This window comes from Pempheris klunzingeri, chromosome 4, assembly GCF_042242105.1.
Source record: "Pempheris klunzingeri isolate RE-2024b chromosome 4, fPemKlu1.hap1, whole genome shotgun sequence".
NCBI lineage: Eukaryota > Metazoa > Chordata > Actinopteri > Acropomatiformes > Pempheridae > Pempheris > Pempheris klunzingeri.
Window position 1 is genome coordinate 2,517,149 of NC_092015.1, and position 23,242 is coordinate 2,540,390.

The following is a 23,242-nucleotide window of genomic DNA, read 5'->3' on the forward strand; positions in this document are numbered from 1 at the left end:
ACGCACTGCAGCCGTTTTTGTCTGCAGCATATTTCTAAAATGCTACAGAACTCATACACTATGCTCTTCTACTTCATTTTTTTAATTCACTTTGCAGCCTTTACAGCCTTCCTGTTCTGTTATTGAGATTCTCCCCTGTTCAGCCTGGTTAGTGTGTGGTGAAACGCCCGGGCACCTTCCATTTCCTATTTAGCACACACATGATTATTGTCACGTTTTGCCCTGTCGAAATGCTCCACTGTCTTATTTCTGCGGCACCGAAGCCCTTTGACAGCCGTTGCGACGGCCCTCTGCCACTGCTGTTGCTTTGCTTTCTGTCTCCAGGGGTGCAGACGTGTTGGAGGTTAATCAGCAGCATGGGACACACCTGAGCCCGGTGTGCGTCCTGGTGCATATAAGACACAGCAGCAGCTTGTTCTTAGCCAGACCTCCTCTCTCCACACACCTCTGCATCGTGGCTTTTACATTTCACTTCATTTACTGCCTCCACTATCATATTGAGTCTTAATTGAGTCTTAAAGCTTTGTCACTGTACCTTAACTGCTTCTTCCATCAATGTGGCAGACGTGTTTACATGGTCTTGTCACTATAAAACAACATTATGGGGTCACACCCATCTGAACACTATATTGTCACATCTCTTCCTATAAATGTCAGTATATTGGCACTAAGTTTGGCGTACCCATAGATGTAAAGTAGGCTGAAAAACCTCACAGCCCCCAGTGGGAGGTGTCTTCCACTCTGACCACATTCACCACAGATGTTGCTGTACACTATGTCATGTGCACTGTTCCTGCCTGCATCTTATATCCTACTATGTGCTGGCTGCCTGTACCTAGGATCCTGTCTGGTCTGGTAGACCCCCCCTCTCCCATATTGATCTTACTAAGTGCCTTTTCCAGCCACTCCTGCACATGTATATAGTTTTATTGCCCAGTTATGTCCATTTAAAGATAACAATCCCCACCCAAGCATATTGTAACACATTTGGGGTGGGGACTCGGGACAAAAGGGTTTCTGTTGCCTGAAGGCAAAGTGAAATGAATAAAAACATTCATGTGAGCACTTGTTCATCCTCTTATATTATTAAGCTTATTCTTTATTGCATCTGTAGCTATTTTCTCACAGAGAAGACGTGCAGCTGTAAAATGTTTTATATTTATATGATAATAAAGTTAAAACTGAAGGTGCCCCGCCCTGAATCATCCCTCAAAACCTGTTGTGTGGCCATAAATAACATAACATTCATCCGTAGAACGCACAAATAAAAAAGATCCCACCTGCAGACTGAGTTTTAGCCACACAAAAGCAAGTAGCAGTCAATCACAGTTTGATATTTCACTGTGGCCCTTTCCCTTCAGACTTCCTCCCTCCTCCCTCCTCTGCCTGCAGCCTGTTGGGTGCATCAGAGCTCTGCAGGAAAACTCACCCACCTTTCGCTTAATCATAGGTGTGATCAGAAGCAGCTGTGAGGTTATCATCCAAACGGCGCTCTGGGTGACTCTGACTGTCTCCGCTGGACTTTTGGGAAACATGTTTGTGAGGAAAACATCCTTTAGCCTGTCAGACCCAACGGACAACTCCAAGCAGCAGATGTCTTAACATGCGGGAGAAAGGTGAGCGACACCCTCACTGCCCTTTAATTCTCATCAGCTATATTATCACCTTTATCATATTAAATTATATTAAACTAAATTATCATATTTAGTCGAGACCTTTCCCCAGGTGGTTTTATTGTGGTAATAGTGTGAATGTTTGCGCAGACACGACCCAGATACTTTCATTTTCTGTAATGTGACGCTGGAAAGATTCTCAAAATAAATTATATTACCATATTATTATTATTATTATTATTATTATTATCAGTTCAGTAACAATCCACAGTGAGATAAAGAGAAAGTAAAAATCTCTAAATGTGTAACGTTTATAACACATACAGCAACAGAGAAAAGAGGAAATAAGTGAATTGAACCTGGTTTCCAATCACTTGTTTGTGACTTCAGGAAGTACCGAGGTCACAAGTCCCATCTGTGGAAAGATTTAATATTCAGTGCATTCAGGTAACTGTTCAGTTTGACTGTAATTTCAGTTCATGATGGCTTCAGTAGAGTTTTGTTGTTGTTGTGGCAGCATCAACTGGATATTTGCACTTTGGCGTATGATACTTTCATATTCAATTTTTCAAGTCTTCAAACAAATGTCAGGCGCCTACAGGAAGCTTTAGAGCAGTTTTAGAGTGAATTCAGATGTTATCTTCCAATGAAAGTGTTTTTAGTTCTGAATTCTCTCTTTGTGTTGTCGCCCCTCAGCAAGCAAACACTACCTAGGAAAACATGGGGAATACTAAAATATTTTACTGGCCATTATGAACAGGGGGATGACTTCAGCATGTAAAACCTGTTTCAGTGTGTATATGGGCACCTAGCCATCCTTTCAACACAAAAAAAAGCTCAGATGTTCTGACTTCTGTCTGTGGCGTGAGCTGCTGATCCAGTTTGGCAGTGACACTCCCACCAAAGAGTGGTATAAAAAGTAGTAACACTGCTTTGTATTTCTAAGACCTGTCTCTATTGCCTTAGTTCATGTCTGCACGTATGTAACAAAAAAGACCATCAGTCCACATCCTCAACGCTCACCAGTACGCAGTAACAGCACTTCTACATTTCACTGTTTGGTCAAACGTATTACTTACTATGTCGTGTCCATATCAGATTCTCTGGCTGGTTCACAGTGGCCCTATAAACTACATTACATGATGCTCACCTGTTCCTGTTCTCACCTGCTTTGTCTCTGTCGGCGGCTGGTCTAAGTGATGTTACCTTATAATAATATAGGCCTGGCTCCAAAAGAGAGCCCAAACATACTGTAAAGTAGTCCGGCCAAACAGGTCAAGGAAGGTGGTAGGTAGACAGACTCGGCAGACTTCTTGAGTGCAAACGAGGTGCTTTTATTTTACAGTGCTCCATGAGATAAATCCAATTACAAAATACAAAAATTATTTACAAAAAAAAACATAATATCCAAATTAAACTGTAGCTACTCAAAAGAAACCTATACTGTGACAGCACAGCCCTCACGACTCAATCCAGTCCCCCAGCATCCAAGTACCCACTGCTTATATAGTGAATCCAAAAAAACAACAATTTATGTATTTTAGCAACAAACATTTGTCAAAAAAAAAAACCCTCCACATGGTCTGACCCAATGATGCCATGCTGACATCACCTAAACCATAAAATGGGGAGGTGTGGGGCCGGCCTCCTCTCAAACACTCCTCCCACATGGTGAGCCAGAACAAACGAAAGGCAAGTAAAAACAAAGGAATGAACAATTGACCCATATTTAAACCTGCAAATTAATAAAGGGTAACTGAACTAAATGACTGAATGTGTTTTACTTTAATTCTTCCTGCGCTCGATGTAAAGTGTAACCTGACACACACAAACCCGGGAGAGTAAGTGTCCTGCCACACTAGCCTGGTTAATCAAAGCAAAAACACATAGGGAAAACAGTGGTGAGAAGACCCATACGACGACAGAACAGTGCTCCTAAAGTCAAATCCAGTCATGTCTGGATGACCACCACGGATTTGTGACTCATTGGACATTTGTATACCAAGACTGAACTGTCAAATCCTTCCCAGCTATTAAATTTAGTCCGAGAGCTGCAGGCTAATGTTAACGTTGTGTACGTGGTAGTATTTATCATTATATTATGGCTGTATTTTTTTGTTCCAATAACAAAATACAAATGTGCCACTAATACAGACATAACTGCCACTGTTCCGCCAATATGAGCATCAACAACACAACTGTCATCAGACTGATTGAGTTCATGTGGTCAGGTTTGTCCTCATGTGAAGCCTAGACGTGGCTGCAGCAGCAGAACACCACACTGTCTGCACACCTGCCTCAGGTTGAGTTTCTAATCCCCCTTAAGCAAACTGCTCTACTCAATGTAAACACCCTTAATGACCTGGTATGTGTGTAATGTTGACTGTGTGTTCTTTCAGTAGAACTGAATCTAAGATAAAGTTTATCCAACGCTGAGTGAAGTGTTCTGTCCATGAAGGACTTGTAGCACCATCACATAGGGGAGACTGGATGTTCAAACTTTAGTCTCCTCTTTGGCCGTCTTAATTTCTATCAGGCAAATTTCAATGTACTTAGTCAAATTCTAGATGATCATTGAGCCTACAAGTTCTTTTGCATTTGTTCATCTGCCTCCTGTGATTCATGTGACCTCACAAAAACAATACAGTTTCCTGCTGGGATTAATAAATAACTTGACCTCCAAATGGCACAGCTCCAAAAAAAACCTCAAACATGAGCAGACATATGAACCAGTTTACAGTCCTGCTCAAGTCCAGACTTGCAAAATCTAAAATACAAGAACTGATATTACACACAATCACTTCCAGATGAGTAAATCAGTTCTGGAGTTCTAAAATATTCCAGATTTATGCAGTGAAATCACGAGGAGCAAAGCTTTACCAACGGCTTATTGACTGCTGACTGTAAAATGATGTTTATATGATACAGCAAACATTATTTTATATGTATTTATATGTTTTGTATTTTCAAAATTTCCATCTTAGTTTTTTTCAGCCATCATTATCTTCATTTTGGAGCTAGAGGTGATTTATGAGTTTTTCTCCCCCACCTCTGATTAGTTAGACACAAGGTAGTCCCACCCTAATGCATAACTCTGCTTTGTCATCTATTTTACTGTAATTTACTAAATGAAACTCATGCTGTATTGAAAAAAAGACCATAAAGTCATTAGGAAAAGTGACACGTAGTATTATCCAACATGTCGACCTGACAGACAAAGATGAAGTTGAAAGAGTTTAAACTAGTAGCCATGACATGAACCTTAAATGGTTGTTGCATAATGCAGGAGTGACGATCTGTCCACCGCTCTCCTGTTGTGTGATGAGATGTTTGTTAATTCGGAACAGCGTCTGAGCAGCTGGAGCTGAAGCATCTGAGGGAAAAGACAAGAATCACTCACCTACTTCTGCTTGTCCAGGTTTCTCCACCTGGATCAGGGAAGCGCATCCGAGCCCAAAACTGAAGAACCGAGGCAACATGTTCACAGTGCACCACCACCACCACCTGCCATCTCAACTAAAGAAGTTGAGACGGTTGATGTACGTCAGTCCTGTCATCACCATCTTCTCTCTCACCCTGCTGCTGTGGTCCTACAGGTTGGTGACATTACAAGCTCAACATGGAGTCCATGTAGGAACTATTTTTTGTGTCTGACAGCACAGGCAGGTCTCAGCAATGTTTCCACTTAATAGAACTTCACTTTCACTTTCTGTATTTAATTGTGAAAATTTTCCATCCATAATCTATACCACTTATCCTTAAGGGTCCCAGGGGGGCTGGAGCCAATCCCAGCTGACTTTGAGAGACCCTGGACTGGTCACCAGCCAATCACAGGGCTCACACATAGACAGACAACTTATATATAACTTTATAGAGTTAGTCACTAGTTAACCTACATGTCTTTGGGAGGAAGCCGAAAATACACATGCAAGCTCAGGGACAACATTCAAACTAACATGCAAAAAGGTTCAAGGCTCAAACCACCAACCTGCCAGCCAGCAGCTTTGATCCTATAGATGGATGGATGGATGGATAGATGGATGGATGGAAATACTTTATTGATCCCCGAGGGGAAATTCTGGTGCTACAGCAGCAAAAGAGCAAAAGCGAGTAACCTTATTGCTGTGCAAAGTGCTAACCACTGAGTATTTTCCCATGATTTCAAATATACTGCATGGAAATATATCATACATATACACTGTATTTTCTCATATTAAGTAAGTTAAAATGTTATTAGTATTATCTGCTGTTATGTATTTAATGCTTCAGCAGTCAGCAACTGCACTGAGAAGATTGTAGGCCTGACAGTATCCAGGGATCGGTTCAAGGAACAAAATGAAACCTGAAATAAAGAAGGGGGTGCAGGTGTCTTACTACCAGTATGACTTATGCCACTCAGTTATTAACGGTCTGTATGGAGCACTGGAGCACTAGGAGGAGCAATTATTATCTTTTTTGTGTGCTGGGAGCAAAAACTTACCTCTGCCTGTCCTCTTCCTCCCAGGGTGCCCGGGCAAAAGAGTTCCCCGGGGGTCAGACACCTTTTATTAGTTCCATGAGGGAGGTGCCATGTGGGAAGTGGGTAGAGGGGAGTTTTGATTTCCTGTAATGTAAATAATTATGTAAAGTAGTTAGGGGGGTATTTATTAAATAGGGTTTAGGTTAGTTTATACCTATTTAGCATATATGTTTGGTTGGTTATGGTTTTTATATGAATATGTAGTATATATTCATGTGGGTGTGTTTGGGATTTACCTATCATGTGGTACGTGCCTGATAGGCACAGGGGTATTTAAGTCGGTGGAGGGAAGAGCCAGATCTTTATATTGAGCTGGAGCAACATGCTGGTGCGTTAGCTGACAGTGTGATGCACAAACTACAATAAAGAAAATGCTGACGTGCTTCTTCTGAGTCCCTGGGTTTTCTTCATTGGTCTCCTCTGCCGCTCGGGCAGGTTAACGATAAAATCTGTGCAACATGCTGATGGAAATCAACTCATAATTGTTTAAGCCACAAGAGGTCTGTGTCTATATCGTTTACGGGCATTTGCTGAGACGACTGATTGTCATTTTTCTTGGGATAACAGGCTCTTTTGTTTCTTTGGTGTTAAAAATGCACCTAAACAATGGCAGCAGGCTTCATAATCTCTTACCTCAAGAATTGTTCTTGTCAATCGTTTGCTTTGGCTCCACAGGCCTGACAGATCGTTCCAGTTCTGGACTCAGTACTACACAGCAACCAGTGAACCTCAAATACCGGTGCAACCAACAGTGCCTCACCAATGTGGTTCAGGAAAAATGGGTAAAGTAATCATTACTGAATGCTGCTCACTGTTGAGGTCTTTAGGAAAACGTCTTTGTTGGACTTCCACATTCCTCTTCCTGTTATCTTCAGCGGCTGTTTATTTAACTTCCTATTTCCTGTTCCTGGGCTTCTCTATCATAATCACTCTCAAATCACCACAGTGTTTCTCATTGACTTCCACTGTTTCCACTTTTGATGTTAAAAATAGAATGTATTGCATTAGTTTTTTTTACCTTTTCACACACCAGAAGATTTAAAATGGTGTTAAACAGTTTACTTCAAGGTTTATCTGACTTTAATATGTACAGTGAAGTAACATTACATGAATCTTACTCAGAAAAGGTTAAGTAAGAATAAAAAGGCGAGTGAAGCATTCTGCTAATAAAAACATTGGCATGATGAATTTATCTATACACAGTAAAGAATAGATGCGTCATAATCCACAAAAAAAAAACCCTGACAACAAATGTCATTGCTCTTGCAATGCAAAATCTTCTTGTAGTAACTAAAAGGTGATTCATTGTTTTTGTGGTTGTAGCATTCAAAGCACTTGCTTAGGGACAGATAATTTTGGTTAAATACAGAAAAAGGATCTTTCCCAAACTTAACCAAAGTACTTTTGTCACCTAAACCTAACCTCAGCAACGAATCTAGTGCCCACAATGTTATTATTCATTATATCTGTGGTTCTCAACTCTTTTGGTGTCAAGGACCCCCAGATTGATGCCCATCAGGCCATGGACCATATGTGGTGGTCTCAGGGATCCCCATCTGACTAGATTTAGTTATTCCGTTTGCTGTCTATACTGTAGAAAAACAGTGAATAGCGTGAAACCTGTGAACAGAACAGTCTTTCTTAAACATTCTCTCATTCAGCTTCACTTCTAGGCAGTGAAATAATAGTGAATTTAAAATATTTACAGTTTGAAGGTCGAGAGCCACTGCATCATAGGAACGACGTCCAAAACCACCAAAAAAAGATCCAGTTTGTGGTAAAAGTGATCCTTTTACTGTGCGATAGCTCCATAATTCCTTTGTCTTTCTGTTCGCTGCTGCTGTGGTGTGAGTGCAGAGAATTGTGCAGCCGAGTAGCTTTTGTGGTACGACAACTGTTGATAACATCAAGTACTTAAAGGCATTAACTCACGTTAACATTTTTCCCTCATGCAGTTCCCCGGGGACAGAAGGTGTCTATTGTGGCAGTGAAACAGACAAAGACGCTGCTGGTATCAGCATATCAGGAGCACCGCACAAAGAAAAAGGAGGTCAGTGAAGAGAGCAGGGCTCCATCTCTGCCAAGTTTTACTCTTTGGCCCAGACTGAAATAGCTCAATAACTGTTGGATGGACTGCCAAAAACACTCGTGTTCCCTTCAAGTGGAATTGCAATAACTCATAACAATAACAAATAGCCTTTCATCCAGCCCCACTGTGACGTCCAAAATGGAACTTGAACCATTCTGCAGTTTAAAACTAGATAGCTGCAAATCTGTACTTTGTGCTACTTGGCAAATGTTAACATTGTCATATGCTGAACTGATTTTACATAACATTTAAGCATGTTAGCATGCTGATGTTAGCATTCAGCTCAAAGCTGCTCCAAAGGACAGTCTCCCAGAGCTGCCAGCATGGCTGAACACCTTATTCACAGACCCACAGTGAATCCAGGAGCTCGGCAAGGGCAATAAAGGAAAATAAGGGTCTGGTGGAGGGACGTGTTGTGCATCTGACTTTTAGTTGGCAATCTGTCACAGACTTTCACCCTCATTCTTTATGAAACCTTAAACACGGTCATTCCCTAATAGTAGTTGCCTTAAGCAGATATTAAAGAAAGCAAGAACTTTATAAATGTAGACATAATCAAGGGCGCAGAAACTCTCTGATTTTTTAGTTTTAGATTCAGATGTTGAAAAACAAGTCCAAGGATGTCAGGATATAAAGGTAGATTTTAGGTTTACATTCGCCCCATCATGTTGTAATAAAATCCTTGTTGTTGTCTTCTTGTACCAGATTCGGGTTATTGCGGTGGTGATGAGGAGCGAGGCAGTCGCCTATCGCTGCCTCATCTGTTGTCAGGGACAACTGCACCTCTCTGAAGGAGTCAGCAACATCCACCCTGATCATTTTGGCTTTGCGTACGGGACGGCAGACATCATGTGTCCTCTCCCCTCGGGCTGCGAGACCCCGTCTTATATTGCTGTGACCTCTGCTCTCGACTTTGAAGGTACAGAGGGGTTCTGCACGGTCTTGTCACATGACCTGCAGGGCACTATATATTTAAAAAAAAAAAAAGTTGGGCTTCTTCCACCTCACCAGGGACGTGGTGCCTGGAAAAAGAAGAGCGTCACCTCGATGTGGCTTTCAGTTTTGAGTGTGCTTGTTATGCATTCTCCATTGAAAATAATTAAATTGTGCATGTAAAAGACACGGAGGGTGCATTGTGGACATTTAGCTAACAACAGGGAGGCATCCCTCCTCAAATCACCCACTGGAAACATCATTGGGCAAAAGGAAATGAATCCTGTTGACTTTGTCACTCTGACGTTTCCTCTACTGTTAACTTGTTTTGTGAAATCTTAATCTCAGTATCGACCAGGTTGTTTTGCACCATACATTTGTTATCTTCCCTGGTGATGATTTAAATCATGTTTTTCAAACTCCTCTTATTTGAACATCCTGTCATTTAACAGCACAGTAGAGAAATGAGATCTGTGGTTCTCCTCTGTGACCTCTTAGAAACACTTGACAGGGAGTTTTTGGAGGTGAAGAACCAGGAGGCGAAAAAGGACTTCTTTCCTTATAACTTCACCGTCTGCCTCTCCACCATGTTTGACTTCACCAACGTGCTGCAGGTAACGTCACATGACTTTTTCTTACGTTTCCTGACCAAGAGGAGCAGAAATGAGAAATGCAGAAGAAGAAACCAGGACTGACTGAAAGACATTTCATCTTGCTTCTTCCTTTTCTATTGCTGTTATTTTCATGCCTGATCCAGAGAGTATTTCCTCAATGCTTCTTTTTTTTGACCACCTTTAATTGTCGACTAAACACCTGTGTTGTATTGTAGCTGGTCCAGAGTTTAGAAATGCTGCAGTTACTGGGGGTGAACAAAGTTGTCATCTATAAGACCAGCAGCAGCCCTGAAACGCAGCGCATACTGGACTACTACACACACAAAGGTGCAGTATGGTGAAGGTGGAGTTTTGTTTTTTCTGTATATTTGTGTTTGCACAAGCAACAGCGGCAGGGGTATCCATTAATCCCCTTTCCATACACTCCCTTTCAGGGTCAGTGTGTGAAAGGTGTGAGCCTGACTGACCTCCTTCCTTTAGCTTCCCAGGAGGAGTTGGAGGAAATTCATAGGTTACCTATCTCAGGGTAAAAAGCTGCTTCATGTCCGGGATGAAAATACAAGTGCACAGTGTTTTCCAAGTCCATGACAGCAGTGTGTTTCCACAATAGCTGGAACTCATCCATATTACAGTGGAGGTCACTTGTTTCCAGTCCAAAGCCAATAAATAATGTGCCGCAAAACCAAAGCAAGAAGCTAAAAGAGTTTATTATAATTCTCTGTGGGTTCATCAGTACCACAGAGCCTTTCCCAGCTCACCTCGCAGTGATGGAAAGTAACTAAGTACATTTACTCAAGTACTGTACTTAAGATCAGTGAAACTAAACATAATCAATAATGAATGATGAAATGATGCTGTAGTGCTGCAGGTTGAGGCACCAAGCAGTATAGAAATGAATTCTAAAGAGCTCCACCTGTTGATGAACACATTGATGCATCAATAATTACCATCCAGTAATATCATACACATATTTTGATGCCAATACTTTTACTTAAGTGAACATTTCTGCTATTACTGCCTTTAATTACGTTTAATTTAATCTGAGTGCTTCTTCCGCCTCTGACATTTACTCATGTAATCAACTGTTAATGCAGAAATTGGTGATGTCAAAGTCCTAGTAATTAATTATTATAGTAATTATAATAATTAAAACTACCATGTAGAGAGGTAATTAAGACCATAAATGGCATCAAAACATGGTATGGATTCATGAAAACCAGGTCATTTCCCAGCACGAATGCTAAACTAAACTAAACACGAGTCCCTCTAATATAACTCGTGTCCTCCCCAGGTTTAGTGGAGGAGATTCACTGGTCTCTCTCCAGGTTTCTGAACGTCTCTCAAGGCTGGCTGCCTCTGCACGGCCCCGGTGACCTCCACTACTTCGGCCAGATTCCTGCTCTCAACGACTGTCTTTACAGATACATGTACCAGTCCAGATACATGGCCCTGCAGGACGTGGATGAGCTCATACTGCCCCAGTCAGTCAACAGGTATCCAGTGAAGTCCTAAGAGTTTGTAAATATTAACAGCATTACTTGAAGTTGCCTTTTCAGAGGAGTAAAAAATGAAATAACTAATTTTACTGCAACATGAAAAACTCTCTCTTATAGGCTCGTAAATTGTGAGGTGAGGGGTCGTCACAATCTTAATGTGACCATAATTCCCTTATGATTATACATTATTTATAATATTTACAAATGATTTAATTATTGATGCTCCACAGGAGGAGTTAGAGGATACATAGATATGTTTCTTTACATCTTTAATACTTACTTTTATTCTTATTGTATCAGGAACTGATGTTTGCATTTACTTTTTTTTTGAGCAATCTAAAGAATGAATCTCAATCTTATTTTATTTAACAAATGCTCCCTTTGACATTACAGTGCACCATTATTTGTTATAAAGCATTTGTGAAAAGCTTCTAAATGTAAATGTGTTGTGTTTAAAAAGTGTCACCAGTTTCCTTCTTTATTTCTTTCATCATTCTGTTACCAGTTGGCTGGAGCTGCTGCCTCTGCTGGAGAAGAAATATGGCGCTGACCAGTGTTACATGTTTGAGAATAACGTGTTCCCCAACACCCTCTCACTGCCTCCTCCCGCCTCCCAAGCCGTCCCCCCGCCGGGCCTCTGGCAGAGCGTGTCCGGCGTGAACATCCTGGCTCACCTGTACCACGAGCCCATCATCACTGAGACTCATTTCTCCAACTTCAAGATCATCGTCAACCCCCGAGCCGTGTTCTCCCCGACCGTCCACGGACTGCTGGGCTCAGAGAAAGGCTGCTCCTGGGTCGCCAGGAACATAGCGAGGATGTACCACACAAGGTAGACGAGTCAAACAATCTGATCTCAGTACATACTGTAGCTGTATAATGACTCAACGTACTGTTTACATCTTATATGTTAGTCAGTGACCCAAGAGAGCCTCTGGTGTTAACCCTGTCATGCATGAATTATGACCTCAGTCAGGATTTACTAAGTGTTTTATTCATCTTTAAGTGTGAAAAACTAAATTTGAACTTTTTTTTTTTTAAACCCATATTTTATAAAGACATTTTTACATGTCCACTAGTTCAAATCTAGCTCCTGTTGCATGATGTACACTTCAGTGGACATGTGATTAATCATCATTTCCTCCCAATATAAAATAAATACTTGGAAAATTTAGCAACTGCATGACTCCTTAGATGTTACTTGATGTCACCATATGTTTCTGACCTGCAAGGGTTTCTTTTTATGGAAGGTTTGAACAGAAAGAAATGAGCACCTTGGTGTTTCTGTCTGTCTGTCGGCCATCTTGGCTTCACTCTGAGTGGATGAGATGATGCAGCAGCTTCACTGTAGCGGCTGATGTGCAGCTACGCCATCAAAACTCAAGAAAACAGCTTTTGAATAGCTGCACACTGTAGTGACCTCTATGCATGAAAGGGTTAATGGAACAACGCTGCAACAATAATAATATGAATCAATACCAAAAAGTTGTGGTGCGATAATGTGCAGATCTCTGAAACATAACGTATATGTGAGCTTCCCGATATATTTATCCAGTTTTTTATTTTGTTTAATCTTTCTTATTAACACCGTGGGTTCTCGAGGCTTGTTTTGTAATTGTAGACTCAGACTGTACACAGAAGGTGTCTTAAACATGGTGGTTAAAAAGAAAAAGTAGCCTTAACATAACAGAAACAGGGATTTATTCATGTCGTATCATAACTTTAGTAGATCATAACACTCCAGAACGCTTCAAAACGAGACTAAACTCATCTTTGGATGTTTTTTTTAGCCCCGACTGCAGCTTGGGTTCGAGGTGTCTGGATCAGTTTTTGATGAACTACAGCGTGTGGTTTCCTAATTCTAATCCTAACTTCTGTTCTGAATTTGCATTATCCAGGAGACTGGAGTGTTTCTATAAGGAGCGCTGAGGTTATTATTAAAGGAAATATGCTAATGCAGCTTTTCTCACTTCCCAGTTGTAAGTCAAGTGTCATGTCTCTGCTTCCTGTCTGTGCAGAGCTCCGAAACAAACCCACCTGACCCCAGACCAGCTGATCTACGACGGCCGACTGCTGAGCTACAGCACCCGCCTCACGCCAGCCGTCAGCGCTGTGCTCAGAGAGAGCGGACTTCTACCAGAGAACGGCACACAGTAGCACAGCGAAGTGTTCTGCTTTAGCTCTGACCTGCTGTTCTTACTGCAGTTACTCGTGTGCAGTGGAGGATCACTGCTTGTCTTATTTGGCGACCTCTAGTTGTAGTTCTGAGGGAAGTAAAGGAGGAAGTCAGGTGACGTACTGCAAAGAGTGACACAGGACTTTCACCCAGGAGGTCGCTGTCTGTGTCTCGTGTGAAACCAAATCTCAATGTTATTATTTTACCTAAATTATGTGCATAATATAACTCCCATCTCCCATCACCTCCTGCTGCTCCAAACCAAACTCTTTTCCCTAAACCAAACCATGAAGTTCTGGTGCCTAAACACAACCAAACTGCAACCATGTCACAACATTAAGTGACAAGTCTTTGGAAATCTACCATCATCTGACTGATGTTTGTCTTTTCCTCCTTGTCGCCATGTTGTCACCTGATTTTAGGGATTAAATTGGCTTCATTTCTCTTTCTCATGGAGAGGAATCATTCTGGGATCACCAAAGTGACCACAGTTTATCCAGAGGGAGATGTGAATGCCTGAACCGAACTTCAAAACAATCCGTCCAATACTCTGAGTCTGGTTTGAGTAGCGCAAAATTATAGTTAATTCTGGTTAATCCAGAAGGATCTTCCAGGTCCTTCTCTGCAGGGATCCTTTCCATAATGTTGTCAGACACTTAGAATAACACTCTGAGTGGCTAAAACACTTTTAGTGGACCTACTGTGATCGGCTGATCTGATCTACTGGACCAAAGGTTTGTGTACTTGTATGACTCAGGTTTGAATATTAGTCATCCTTTAATTTTTAAAGGTGGAGGGAATATATTTATGTTTTTGTACTTTTATATATAAAACATCATTCATGTACTAAAAGTTTTCCCCATTGGTGTTTTATTTTGCCATTCTGTATAATTCATTTTCTCAGGTGACTTGACTGGTGTTTAATTTCATTTAAGCAGATTATACAGTACATTTTTATATAGAGGAGCAGGTCTTGTAGACCGTAAAAGGCTTTGAAACAATAATTGTTTTCAGTTAGACAGAATATTTTATATCAGCGTGTGTTCAGCGTCATATGTTTATGTCAGCCTCTTAAACTGTGAGAAACATGAAGAAAATGAAATGCACAAAGGAGCAGATGGAAAAAATTAAGATCAACCTGAAATTCATTCATTGAAGTTTTGTGTATTAAGTTATTGAACAACGTTGTCTCAGGCAAAATCCTCCTGTAAATGATGATTAAAGGTTTTGGACTGGAAGCCAATTAAATTTCACATCGTGTTTTGTTGACAAATTGATTTTAATTTTGCAGACAAACATTTATTTACTTATTTAAGTGACAGATGGAAATTAATATATTGATAAATGCAGATTGTGGAGGCGCTCAGTAGATTATGGTTACTGCCTCTGCACAATCAGATCCAAAATAAGAATAATAAACCCCCTTTTTTCTGAGTTTTTCTGCCTTCATCTTGATATTCTCATATTTATATTTTATGTAGCTGCTTCACAGGAAAAAGGAACCACGTTTTTAGATATAAAAATAACTTCATGTACACACTGACAGGAGTTTCAGTTCATCCTGAAATTCAGTTCAACGCCCCATAAATCCCATAAATTATTCAATAATCAGGGAACTGTAGATGATATTTAGATGAAGTGACACGGTTTGATGTTTTTCACTAAATTGTAACATTTATAGATACTGAAAAAATCCATTTATAAGCTTGACATTGTGGCAAATGTCTTAATTGGTATTAATGCAGATGTTAACAACATCACTAATGTGACTACCTCCTAAAATAACAAGTGGAATAAGAATCTATATTACTACCTTGAAGAATGAGGACCGTGATCACCAAAGAGCAATCACTCAATCATTTCACATGATATAACCATTTCACTTAATTTGTTTGTAATTCATCAGGTTTGTCTATTTTACTTTGAAAGGATTAACCGGAAATGCAGCCACATTATTATATCTAACTTTACACATCAGGTTGCTGTAGTTCCTCTTTGTGGCCACTGGAGGGCAGTAAACACACCAGAACAGACAACTGTTATTAAACAGCTCTTAAAATATTATTTTTAACCAATAATTGTGTCATTTGTAAGAATAACACTTGTGATTATTGATTATTAATGACAATTACGCCAAATATTATAGTTCTAATAATAAATGCAAATATATATTGTAGTGGTGCAGCCCACGATGTGACCACTGGAGGGCGCTGAACATCCGTGTTTGTAAATGAACAGCCTCAGTAGACCAAATCAACACTTCCGGGGACGAGTTTCAAAATAAAACCACGCAGTTGTTGCTTCTTTGTTTTTGATTGTTGTTTTGTAACTTAATTAATTGGCATTAGCACTGACATGAATACCTTTATGTGATAATAATCATCATCATCATTAGCTGCTGTGCTAAGTTGTGACCTTTTTCATGTTTACTGCTGTGAATAAATCCTGTTCATCCAACAAAAGAAAATGATTTTCTAGAGTTTTAAACTCATATTTGATAGTTGCACATGTAAATCCCAAACCAAGGGTACCTAAAGTACATTAAATATGTGCACAGACAATATATTTTAATGATCCATCCATCTTTGCAGGCAGTCCTGAGCTCGGTAAGTAGTGATGTCAATTAGTAACTGCATCAATTAATCTGTGTAACATTAAAATCTTATTCCTGCTTTTTTTAAAAAGTTCACTGCCTAGTTTTACAAATGTCTCTTTATTCTCTTTACGGGTCTCTTTATGCGGAGTAAAAAAAAAATATTAGTCTCAAAACATATCAATAAAACATCAAAATATCCAAACCCTCATATAATTTTATCAAATCTTTTTTATTGTTATTCTTCCTTTTTTTTTATTTTTCCACCCTTATGGGTCACCGGGACTCATTTTAATTTCTATGATGAGCCAACTCTGCACTATTGTCTTTTTTTTTTTTTTTAAATATATTCAATATATACATTGTTGTACGTATTTATATGTATTTTATGTACATAGTAGTTAAATATTATGTTGTGTTTACCTCTTTGTTGTCAGTTTTGTTGCCATTTGCCAGTTTAATAGGTAAAATTTTTCATTTAAATTCTTTAGGAGAGAAATAGATTGTACATTATACACACACACACACACACACACACATTTTTAGATATGTGTTTTCCTGCTTGTGGTATGGATTTAAAAATATATATCCGCGGGTTGCATCTAAAAAACTACAAATTCCAGCGTCAGCATGAGCGCGACGTCACCGGAAGTTATACAGTTGGTATAAATTCATTTCCGCGTCCTCGGAGGGTCCTTTCCTGTCTGCGGCCCGTTGGAAGATGGCGGTGCAAATCTCCAAGAAGAGGAAGGTTAGCGCTGATTTATCCCCGTTTTCCCCTCACAGACTGCGGGTTTATGTAGAAATGGGGTCGTGTTGGTCAGGATACAACCGGTCCGCGGTCACCCAGGTGTTAGCAGAGTGTGTCCGCCCCGGGTCCGCGGAGGATTAATCCAGATGCTGCCGGCGCCGCGTCCCCCTCATTTGGTTCAGCTAACATGTCCTCCGCGGCCGGGCGTGAATTAAAGCCCGGGACTCAGAGACTGGACGCCCGGACTAATTTAAAACTCTCATTCGGCTCCTCCACCAGAGTTCAAACTTTTACAAATATGTCTGCTCGTCTCTGCTAAAGTTAGCCTCACATTTAGCTCCCAGTGTGGTGTAGCAGGTGAGTTAGCCTCCTGGGCAGATACGATGCTAACAGTTACCACAGATACACCAGCAGCTATGAAGAGTTTTAGTGAAATAAATGTCGATAATTTAAATAAATCTAAGTATTAAACTATTTATATTAAACTTCTAATGTTCGCTTATCGTAATACAACGTTAGCTAACTTACAGTGGCTCCAAATGACTGACAGCAGCATCAGATTTGGGTTTATTAGCTTTTAAAGAGGTCTGACATGGAGCTCCACTAGTTTTGGTAAAGTAAAATAATCTGTGTGGTCTGTTAACCACACGGTGGATCTGGTTCAGGGGACACCAGCACTCTGATGTGTGACATGTGGAGGCCAGTGAGCAGTTGGGAGTGACTGTGCTCCACCATTATAATAAATATAATAGTGACACCTGATAAATAGTTTATATATACTGTTTAATAGGTGTCACAGGCTGGTTGTTTAATATCTTTGTCTCAGTAAAACATCTGCTGTCGCTACGTCCTTGATTCAAAGTCTGTGGAGCATCTCTAGAGTTTAACTTTGCAGCCTTTACTGGATCTGAAGCAAAACTAACCTTGATTCATTAAATCAGAAACACAAATATAATAAACTCTTGCAGAATTGGTGGCATCTTTTAAATTGCTTCTTGAAACTCATCTTTTTTTAAGTCTTTATTAATGTTGCACATGTTTAATCTGACCTCTTGGGTATTTAATTCTCCCTTTATGTTATTATCTTGTATCTTATCTGCAAGTTTTTACTCAAATTAACCTAATTTCCTGAATTGAGTCATATCCATGTATAGCACTTTGTAAAGTGCTGAATAATAAAGTCTTTGTATGACATAATAGAAGTGACGCTGACCCTGTACTCTCTCTGTAGTTCGTCTCAGACGGTATCTTCAAGGCCGAGCTGAACGAGTTCCTGACTCGTGAGCTTGCTGAGGATGGCTACTCCGGTGTGGAGGTGCGTGTGACCCCAACCAGGACTGAGATCATCATCCTGGCCACCAGGTGAGGACTCACAGTTCAGGTCCTTTTGTTTTGCACTACCACAAAGGATTGGACTGTATTCAGCGCTGTCACTGAGCTTCAGACATGATTTTAAACCTTTCATTTGATGCTGCTGACCGCTCACTCTTTAATGCTTAAGCCTCTAAATGTCTTAACCGTTGTCCTCAGGACCCAGAATGTTCTGGGAGAGAAGGGCCGTCGGATCAGAGAGCTGACCGCTGTGGTCCAGAAGAGGTTTGGCTTCCCCGAGGGCAGCGTAGAGGTAAGAACGGGCTCACTCACAGGTCTAAAGTCCTAACAGTACAGACACACTTGTGCTCAATAGCAGCTGAATTAAATGGATTTGAAGATAGAAATTAAATGTTTGCACAGTTGGAAAAAAATATTTTTTTCTAAATATTTTTGACATCAGCAAACATTTCACACCAAAGGAAATGAACAGTAGCACCACAACGAATGATAGTCAGCGTAAAGGCTTCTGAATGTTGACAGTCCTCCCTTCAGTGATGATACGATGACGAGACAGAGTAGGGCTCAGTCTGGCTCTGGGGGTACTGGTTCAGGTCCACGTTCTGTGGTTCTGCTCCAGTTCCTCAGATCAGGGAGTCCTTTTCACGTGAAGACACAGAGGCATTTGTCTGAGAAGGGTCGAGGCATCAGGAGTGGGCTGAATCAAAACAACTGTCTAGAAGTCTAGAAAACAGAAAATACATGTCTGCAGTGGTTGTGACTCGGTGACCATAGGAGCCATGTTGGCTCCAGCCTGTAGATTTGCACTGGCAGGATGTTTGACTGAACTTTCTCCCCTCTCTGTTTAGCTGTATGCCGAGAAGGTTGCCACTCGTGGTCTGTGTGCCATCGCCCAGGCAGAGTCTCTGCGTTACAAGCTGCTGGGAGGCCTGGCCGTGCGTAGGTAAGCAGTGCTGTAGGATTTCCTGTCATTCAACATACGACTCGCACACATCATGATGTTGCTGCTGCTTAGAGGTAATTTGTAGTGTTTTAACACTAATCTCACTTTAAATTTATAACTTAATTTAGAAGAGTCTCAGTATCTCGTAAATATTTTTCATTCCTTCCCATCGTATCAAATGTTACAAGTAGCTACAGAAGTTTCACCCTTTTGAAAGCCAACTTCATTGCATTCAAGTCCACGTCCTTCACATCAGATTGTCTTTGTTAAAAATGTGTTCTAAAACTGGATGTTTAAGGTATTTAAGTTTTATTAATTTAGCACAAAGTGCTGTTAGTGATGTAAACGCAGGTTGGTTTGATGTATTAAAAAAAATCTGCCAAATACTAAATGTGTTAAGTGACGTGTTTCTGCTGAGGAGATTTAATCCTCATGAGGAGTCGGGTGTTTCCTGTCAGGGTGAAGTGTGTGTGTATGTGCTCAGTGTCTTGACTTCGTCCCTTCAGTGATGATACGATGACGAGTCGGAACAGGACTCAGTCTGGTTCTGGTGGTTTCTGGTTCAGGGCCACGTTCTGTGGTTCTGCTCCAGTTCCTCAGAGCAGCGAGTCCTTTTTAGTTGAAGACATTGAGGCATTTGTCTGAGAAGGGTCGAGTCAGCACGCGGTTGTTGCCTCAGTAACATGGGGAAGATGATCTCTCTGTGAAGGTCTGTCCGTAACCCGGCAACAGACCGACCAAAGGGAGGTGGTTTGGCTTGTTGTAGCTTTTAAAGTCTAATTTCTCCCCTGACTTTAGTTTAAAACAAATACTCACATCAGAGCTGTAAATGATATAATTCTTGACACACTTCTTTCCCATTTTCACCAAAAGAGCATAAACGGTGTCTAATTGTTGGTAAATGGTCGTCCTCCCTCTCTCAGGGCCTGCTATGGTGTGCTGAGGTTCATCATGGAGAGCGGCGCCAAGGGTTGTGAAGTTGTGGTGTCTGGAAAGCTGAGGGGTCAGAGGGCCAAGTCCATGAAGTTTGTGGACGGCCTGATGATCCACAGCGGAGACCCCGTCAACTACTACGTCGACACAGCAGTCCGCCACGTCCTGCTGAGGCAGGGTGAGTACAGCTCCACCACGGAAACAGCAGCGTTAAAGACGTGATAGCTGTAGGTCTCGTTGGAAACCTCCTCCTGGTTGCTGGTACTGAAACCAAATGTATTCTGGCTCTGTACGTGTAGCTTTGGTTTCTGTTGGTGCTGATGTTCATTGACGTGCTTGCTGGTCATCCTCAGGTGTGCTGGGCATCAAGGTGAAGATCATGCTGCCCTGGGACCCCAGCGGTAAGATTGGCCCCAAGAAGCCCCTGCCTGACCACGTCAGCATCGTGGAGCCCAAGGAGGAGCACCTGCCCACCACACCTATCTCTGAGCAGAAGGGCGCCAAGCCAGAGCCACCCGCCATGCCCCAGGTGGCCCCTGTGCCCACCGCATAAGAGGGTAAGACGGCAGGGACCCGTCACCAGCACACAGTTTTCTTTTCATGGGACGGCGAAGGCAAGTCCCACCCCCGGTCTGACCCTGGTATACTTACCCTAACTTTGACTGCCCGTACCCAACGTTAACCCACAAAGCCCCCCCCCCATGCTCCTAAACCTAACCAATCAGTGGTTTGACGGGTGGGACCTTCCGTCGCCATTCTAGCTGAAATAACTTTGCCACCAAAAGGCTGGTTTTAAAGTGAAGTGTGCTTCAACGTTAACAGCCAAGAACTGGATACCAGTGTTTAGTGTTGCAGTATCAGTGTATTGATTATTTTATCAGGACACTATCAGCTCAATCTCATAAGATGGTTGTAATTTAAAAATAATTGATCTCTAAAGCACAGAAGTTGAAGCCTATATTTCTGTCATATTGTGGTGAAGTAGATGTCTGATGTCTGAACATTTGGCTCTCGGTAGTGACCTAGAAGTGATGCATTTTGGGTAAATCAGTGTCTCAGTTTTGGTCCCTTCGGTGATGATACGATGACGAGTCGGAACAGGACTCAGTCTGGTTCTGGTGGTTTCTGGTTCAGGTCCACGTTCTGTGGTTCTGCTCCGGTTCCTCAGAGCAGCGAGTCCTTTTGGTTGAAGACATCGAGGCATTTGTCTGAGAAGGGTCGAAGCCGAACAGGAACAGTAGTTTTGTTTATTCTCTTAAATAACAGTGAAGGTAGAGGATCTGACTGTAACATGCAAACTGACTAAAGATTTACTTTCAGTAACTAAAGTACCAACACAGCAATTCTACTTCAAGCCGAGAATTAATACCAACTTTACCAGGTTTTTCTCAAGTTTTAATTATTTAAATTTTAACACGAGATTGCTGGAAACTGTAGAATCAGTTTTATAATTGCTGTATATAAAATGTATAGTGTTTGACCTGTGGATCAGTTTGAGCCTCAAATTAAACATTCGTGGGCTTTATAGGCCTCGATCATAAAAGTGTTTTGGCTCTTCTAAGAGGAGTCGTAGAGCAAACACTTTGAAAAGCGAACAGTGAAGCCTTAAAGCTGCATCCTCTCTAATGTCCAGCAGGGGGCGACTCCTCTGGCTCCAAACAGAAGTCTGATTGGATGGAAGTGAATGAGAACTATTTATCAGCTCAGTGAACATTTTCCTCATGAGTTTATGGCCTCAGTTGTTAGTTTAGTCTTTGTCAACGCATGGGGGTCATGAAACAAACGCCTGTAAAGCCAAACTAGAGGCTTAAAAATGGAAATGTCTGTCTTCTACAGTCTGTGCTTTACAGTGATGAGGAAGTGAATACCAGCAGCATTCTTTGCCTTTGGCCAAAACTTGTTTTTGTTGCTGGTTTCTTTTTGACTGTTTGTCTTTTGTCTTACAGGTTTTCAATCTCTCCACCAGATGGAACCAGGACCCTGATTTTTGTGTACAAAAACAATAAAAGCTGGAAAATACACTCGTGTTGTTCTCACTGTGTTCACACGTCCGTCTTAGAAACCCAGAGAAAAGTTTTAGCTGCCTCGTCACTCAAGCGTTTCATTGAATATGAAGCAGAACGCTGCAGTGAGAATGAAATAAATTAGATATAATATAAAGTACTTGGGCAGGACAGCACTCTGACGGTGCTCTATCAGAGTGAGCCAACGCAGTTTATTTGGCCGTCCTGTGTGTCGTGGTTTTGTATAGTCTAAAGTTGTTGGGTTAAATATTAGATCCTTCCTGCTGTTCAGTCTGAGCTTTTTGTGTGCAGAACATGTTCGGCTACAGCTTCTTGGTTATGGTAATGTGTTAATAGGTCCGATTCACATTTACAGAAGAGACACTTTTCTGGTGGAGGAGGAAGCGATTACACCAGTACAACAAAGTAATACTGGTACAAGCATAAACAGCTGAATGTATATGAAATCAATAATATATAATAATGGTGCCTTTTCAAAGAGTTCTATAAATAACATTGGATTATTACTCCTGCTTTGAATAAGCAGCATTTTAGAGTTACAGCTGGTGAAGCTGACTACTTCATTTTCTGTTGGATTCTTTAATCTTTTGCACAATCATATTTTATATATTGATTATGTGTTTAAAATCTGAATCTGGAAAAAAATATGTATTTCCCACTGAATTGCTGTAGAGTAGAAATATAAAGTGGAAATATTCTCAGTACCATAAAACTGCAGAAGTGCAGCACTCTAGTAAATGTGTGTGTATGTATATATATATACACTACTCACAAAAAGTCAGGGATATTCGACTTTCAGGTGAAATATATGGAAAATGTAAAAAGTGAATGCTACAGTGATATTATATCATGAAAGTAGGACATTTAAGTAGAAGCATGCACTGGTGATTTTATTCATCTTAAACAATTTATTGAAAGAAAATCTACCAACAGTGGTAGGTAAACCACAACAAAACATGTTCAGTGTCTCAATAAATTGGGACGTGGCCAAAGGACGTCCACTCCTCTCCTTTCTGTGACTCTTCCAGTCTCTGTATCACTGTTCCAACCTCCTGATGACACTCTGTGACCCTCTAAGCTCAGTGAACACCTCCGTCTGAGGACTTCCTGTTTGAAGCCTCCAGTGTTGAGGTGCTGCTGATCAACTGTTAGGTGTCGTCTTGGTCTCATGATGTCAGAATGTGAACAGCAGGATGAGGAGGACTGTTTAAATACCAATTCTAACT

At 41.0% G+C, this 23,242-nt stretch overlaps 2 protein-coding genes and 3 non-coding genes across 5 annotated transcripts; all 5 read left to right on the top strand.

Moving 5' to 3' along the window:
- Positions 1-1,523: 1,523 nt before the first annotated feature.
- Positions 1,524-14,670, top strand: LOC139200085 (uncharacterized). The gene is made up of 10 exons (XM_070829315.1): positions 1,524-1,616; positions 5,032-5,209; positions 6,808-6,914; positions 8,088-8,182; positions 8,927-9,140; positions 9,653-9,768; positions 9,984-10,095; positions 11,060-11,261; positions 11,770-12,096; positions 13,283-14,670. The coding sequence occupies exons 1-10, from the start codon at positions 1,604-1,606 to the stop codon at positions 13,419-13,421; spliced, it is 1,503 nt and encodes a 500-aa protein (XP_070685416.1). The 5' UTR covers positions 1,524-1,603; the 3' UTR covers positions 13,422-14,670.
- Positions 14,671-16,694: 2,024 nt separating this feature from the next.
- On the top strand, positions 16,695-22,013 carry rps3 (ribosomal protein S3). Its single transcript, XM_070829238.1, has 7 exons — positions 16,695-16,784; positions 18,016-18,146; positions 18,315-18,408; positions 18,965-19,059; positions 19,983-20,170; positions 20,346-20,549; positions 21,939-22,013. The coding sequence occupies exons 1-6, from the start codon at positions 16,755-16,757 to the stop codon at positions 20,543-20,545; spliced, it is 738 nt and encodes a 245-aa protein (XP_070685339.1). The 5' UTR covers positions 16,695-16,754; the 3' UTR covers positions 20,546-20,549; positions 21,939-22,013.
- LOC139200706 (small nucleolar RNA SNORD15) lies at positions 18,645-18,793 on the top strand. Its single transcript, XR_011584252.1, has one exon. It is a non-coding gene; the product is annotated as a small nucleolar RNA SNORD15 (small nucleolar RNA).
- LOC139200705 (small nucleolar RNA SNORD15) lies at positions 19,560-19,709 on the top strand. Its single transcript, XR_011584251.1, has one exon. It is a non-coding gene; the product is annotated as a small nucleolar RNA SNORD15 (small nucleolar RNA).
- On the top strand, positions 21,061-21,209 carry LOC139200707 (small nucleolar RNA SNORD15). The gene has a single exon (XR_011584253.1). It is a non-coding gene; the product is annotated as a small nucleolar RNA SNORD15 (small nucleolar RNA).
- Positions 22,014-23,242: the final 1,229 nt, after the last annotated feature.